The 5,038-nt window shown below is 37.2% G+C and overlaps 1 protein-coding gene across 2 annotated transcripts; it reads left to right on the plus strand.

Moving 5' to 3' along the window:
- The first annotated feature begins 3,089 nt into the window (after positions 1-3,089).
- Positions 3,090-4,162, plus strand: LOC134208567 (uncharacterized). 2 transcript variants are annotated; one of them, XR_009978690.1, is made up of 2 exons: positions 3,090-3,680; positions 4,065-4,162. XR_009978690.1 is itself a non-coding variant. In XM_062684407.1 (2 exons), the coding sequence occupies exons 1-2, from the start codon at positions 3,110-3,112 to the stop codon at positions 4,130-4,132; spliced, it is 597 nt and encodes a 198-aa protein (XP_062540391.1). In that variant the 5' UTR covers positions 3,090-3,109; the 3' UTR covers positions 4,133-4,159. The 2 variants fall into 2 exon arrangements, 1 of the variants encoding a protein (XP_062540391.1); XM_062684407.1 differs by having other exon boundaries at positions 4,107-4,159.
- The last annotated feature ends 876 nt before the right edge of the window (positions 4,163-5,038 follow it).

Genomic DNA, 5,038 nt, shown 5'->3' on the forward strand with positions numbered 1-5,038 from the left:
ATCCTTTCTGTCACAAAGAAGAGGTACAACGGCAGATCATGAAAATGCTTGAGCAGGGTATTATCAGACATTCAAATAGTCCTTGGTCCAGCCCAGTGTGGGTAGTTCCAAAAAGATGGATGCCTCTGGTCAAAAGAAATGGCGTTTAGTAATCGATTATCGAAAACTGAACGAGAAAACTGTTGAAGACAGATACCCTATTCCTAATATCAACGATATATTAGATAAGCTAGGAAATGTCTCTACTTCACCACCCTCGACTTAGCCTCTGGATTCCATCAAATTGAAGTCCAAAAGAGGACATTGCAAAGACAGCATTCAGTGTCGAACATGGGCATTATGAATTTTACGTATGCCCTTTGGATTGCGAAACGCTCCATCCACCTTTCAGAGGGTAATGGACAATATACTTAGAGAATACATTGGCAAAATATGTCTAGTTTACATGGACGACATAATTGTGTATTCTACTAGTCTCCAAGAACACTTGGAAAACTTAACAAAGATCTTCACTTGTTTGCAAAAGTATAACATGAAGATTCAATTAGATAAAAGCGAATTCCTACGCAAAGAAGTCGCTTTTCTTGGACATGTCGTAACACCAGAGGGTGTTAAACCAAATCCAAGCAAGATTAGTGCAATCAAAACATGGCCCATACCCAAGACCGATAAGGAACTTCGCGGGTTCTTAGGTATTCTAGGTTACTACCGCAAATTTATTCAAGATTTTGCTAAAATTGCAAAACCACTCACCAACTGCCTACGAAAAGGTGAAAAAATTAAGCACACTGCTGAGTTTGTTAGTGCATTCGAGAGATGCAAAAACATTTTGACTAGTAGTAGTATCTTGCAATACCCAGATTTCAACAAAAATTTCATACTAACAACCGATGCTTCTAACCACGCAATTGGTGCAGTAATCTCCCAAGGTACTATTGGAAATGACAAGCCAATAGCGTTCGCATCACGAACCCTAACAAAGTCAGAAGAAAACTATTCCACCATCGAAAAAGAGTTATTGGCTATTCGATGGGGATGCAATACTTTAGGCCATACCTTTTGGTAGAAAATTTGTTATACACAGACCATCAACCTTTAACGTATGGACTAAACCTCAAAACTCAAATAGTAAACTTATCAAATGGAGACTCGAACTTGAGGAATATGATTATGAAATTAAGTATAGACCAGGCAAACAGAATATTGTCGCAGATGGTTTATCTCGAATTCCGCATGAAGTAAACTTAAACGAAGAAGACGAGTCAGATGACGAAACCGTTCATTCGGCAGATACAGATGATAGCGAATTCGTTCCAATGACTATACGCCCTCTCAATGTACATTCTAATCAAATAATACTCCGTATTAGTGACCATGATGAAAATAAGGTAGAAGAAATCTTTCCACGCATTTTTAGGCGAACAATTTCGAGAATCACGTTTGGCGTACCTACTCTAATCAACATCTTCAAAGAATACATGAACCCCAAACAGGTGAACTGCATTATGTGTCCAGAGTCAGTCATTCCTACCATTCAAGTCGTGTACAAAACTATTTCAGCAGGAATAAAATTCTTAAAGTCAGGATTTCTCAAATTTTACTGGAAGACGTACAAACTTTGGAAGAGCAAAACGAGTTGGTTAGAAAAACTCACGAACTTTCACATAGAGGAATTTGGGAAAATTTTAAGGAACTGGCAGGAAAATATTACTTTCCTAAAATGAAGCAAAATATCAGAAAATTCATTTTACTTTGTGAAACGTGCAACAAAAATAAATATGAGCGTAAACCATACAAGATTAAACATGGGGAATCGCCCATTCCAAAAGCACCTTTAGAAATCATTCATCTAGACATACTCATATCCCAACCAAACATGTTTCTATCAATAGTAGACAAATTCTCCAGATTTGCAGTCATATTGCCATTAGCTAGTAGGAATATCCAGGACATCAGGAAAACGCTTTTAAAATATTTCAGCACCCACGGTAAGCCACAGCTAATCATCTCAGACAACGAACCAGCAATGAAATCCATTGAGGTTCGGGGACTGTTAGAAGATTTACGGATTCAAATTTATTTCACACCAGTAAATCGTAGCGAGACTAACGGTATAGTCGAAAGATTTCATAGTACTCTCGCTGAGATTTACAGGTGCATCAAGGATAAGTATAATGACTTAAGTAGCAAAGAAGTTTACATGATTGCTTGCACTCTGTATAACGGAACAATCCACACGGCAACAAAATTAAAACCCAGAGAGATTTTCTTTGGTATAAAAGATGGTGAAGAACGCCCACTTGATATGGATCAAATTTTGGCAAATAGAAACAAGGTATACGATGACGTTGTCATGCAATTGGAACGAACCCAGAAAAGGATCTAGATCAACACAATCAAAATAGAGAAGAGGAACCTGAATTGCAGGAGAACGAGAAAGTGTTCCACAAAGTGCAAGGAATCAAATGTAAAACCAAGAAAAATTTGACGCGGTTCAAGTTATCCAGAATAGAAATAAAACATTCATAGATAACTCGAATCGCAAATTACATAAAAATAATTTAAAAAGACTTCGTAAGTAACGCTTACTATTTCTATTTTTAGGAAAACCATGCTGATCTTAACCATCCTAATTCCACTGTCCATTATGAAGACCACGCAGACGCAGACTATACAAATACAGGACCTTTCGAACAACCCAGGACTACTGACGATAAAAACAGGACAAAGCCTCATCATTAATAGTTACGACAGACTATACCACGAAGTCGACCTTACCCAATACGGTAATGTATTGGTACAAGTTGAAAGAATTATTTCAGGCCTAAGAACTTTTCAGTCCTTTCACGATATAACAGAATTACTGACGAGAAAATTTCAAGATGTTTCAAAATTGTACTATAACCTTTTACCACATAGAAGAGCTAGAAGAGGTGCATTTAATTTGTTAGGATCAGGTATCAAATTGATTACAGGGAATCTTGATGAAAACGACCTTATAGAAATAAATCATGATATTCAAAACTTGAAATCAAAAAGCCAATCATTAATTAAACAGAATAACGTACAAGTAGCCATCAATGAAAGGATTGAAAAGCAACTAAACGAGATGACAGAAAGCTTCAACAAACATCAAAATGCAATTGTAAAAGAACTTGTAAAAGCTAAAAATAATAGATTAGAGAACCACAATGTAACCCTTCTCATGCAAACATTCAAAATTTCATATCATTTAGATCAAATTGAGGACTTCTTAGAATCAGTATTTGAAACTATTCAACTTGCTAAACTGAAAATTATTCCCAGAAACTTTCTAGATAAGAGCGAGCTTAAACTTATCAAGGACAAATTAGAAGAACAACACGTAGAGTTCATTAATACAGATCAGGTTTACGAGCTTTTAGATATCATATCAGTCTTCAAAGACAAAACATTATATTTCATCATACTCATACCCCAACTAGAACCTTCCAGCTTCAACCAACTACTCTTAGAGCCAGTACCTATCAACGGTAGAACGATGAAGATACCTACAACATCAGCACTATTCGGAATAAACTCAACGTTTTTCATCAAAAGGGATTGTCGAGCAATCGAAACAAACACTTTATGCAACCGGAACGACCTCATGGATGTTTCCACAGATAACTGCTTTTCAAAAATTCTAAGAGGATACCCAGGTAAATGCCCTTTCACCGAACACTCCAATACAACAGTAGTCAAAAGACTCACCGAAAACCACATCATCATCAAGAACACATCATCTATTGAAATGGGTACAAACTGCAATTTATCCAACAGAACTCTGAAGGGAACAATACTGATATATTTTTCAAACTGTACAATAACACTGAATAACAAGACTTACAGTAACTTGGAACTGTACAGCAAACCTCATCAACACATCATCCCACTCGACGGAATTCAGATAGAACACAAAATCGAACACGATATTTCCATGCACAAGCTACATGAGTTGCATATCCATAATCGTCAGAAACTTTCTGACTTAGAAAACGAGAATATCAAATACACCTACACCAGTGTAGGCCTTTCAACTTTAGTATCCTTTCAGTGCTCCTTGTTACCTCATACATCATTATCAGGAGACGTTCAACAACCATTCCAATAATCGTATCGGGACGATACGATCTTAAAGGGGAGCAGTTACCAACCAACCCACCACGTCACATCAAGTTGGCAACGATAAAACACCAAACATCCTACAAACACTATTTGGCCCGAATCATCAAAAAGCATCAACCCCAACAACCACGTGAGCGACCGGCAAACGCATAACAGCCTACAGCACATTTACCTTTTGACGATAAACTGCGGCATCAACAAAATAACATCCGGACAACGACGACAACAGTGATCGACCCTTGGACAGGCTTCGGAAAGTGTAGGTCAGCTAGTTTCAATTGCATAGGTTAGCTCTAAGTAGAATTGAATATAATTATCATTCTTGGTTTAACAGTGATTTAGAGTAGACGTTCTTTTTTTAAAAACTCATGTTCGAATCCCCGTGATTTAACTCATATACTTAATTGGCATCAATATTTCCAGCTCGTTGATTTTTTGAAATAAATTCTAAACCATTAAGATCTACCTTATTCGCTGTGGGCAATTCTCAAACGAGCTAATTTCTGCTATCGAGTGACATTCCATAGGTTCCCTCTGTTTTTTGGTTCATATATCTTCTTTACACAAGCAGTATCTGCAAATGTAAATTAGAGCAATTAAACCTAATGAGAAAATGTAAATTTAATGCCAACAATATACTATGGAGAGCATTTGCCTTAATTTCCGTATACAAAATCACCCCCGCTTCCTATATTTCTCCTAATGTGGTCATTATTTTCACGGTGGTTTTTCTTCCGGGTGGACCACGACCGACGTCGACAACGACGAAACCGAACGGTATAAAAACTCCGCCCAAGCTTACAGATGTTCCCCTGAAGGTAATCCTCTTAAAACACATGATCTTCTTTCTTTCTTTCTCCGAATGGCTCCGATGAACTGAAGCTAAAGGTAG

Source organism: Armigeres subalbatus, chromosome 1 (genome assembly GCF_024139115.2).
Source record: "Armigeres subalbatus isolate Guangzhou_Male chromosome 1, GZ_Asu_2, whole genome shotgun sequence".
Taxonomy (NCBI): domain Eukaryota; kingdom Metazoa; phylum Arthropoda; class Insecta; order Diptera; family Culicidae; genus Armigeres; species Armigeres subalbatus.

Coding starts and splice junctions, on each gene's coding strand:
- LOC134208567 (XM_062684407.1), top strand. CDS start 3,110: ATGACAGAAAGCTTCAACAAACATCAAAATGCAATTGTAAAAGAACTT. Junction 3,681..4,106: donor AATTCTAAGAGGATACCCAG/GTAAATGCCCTT, acceptor CATCATTATCAG/GAGACGTTCAACAACCATTC.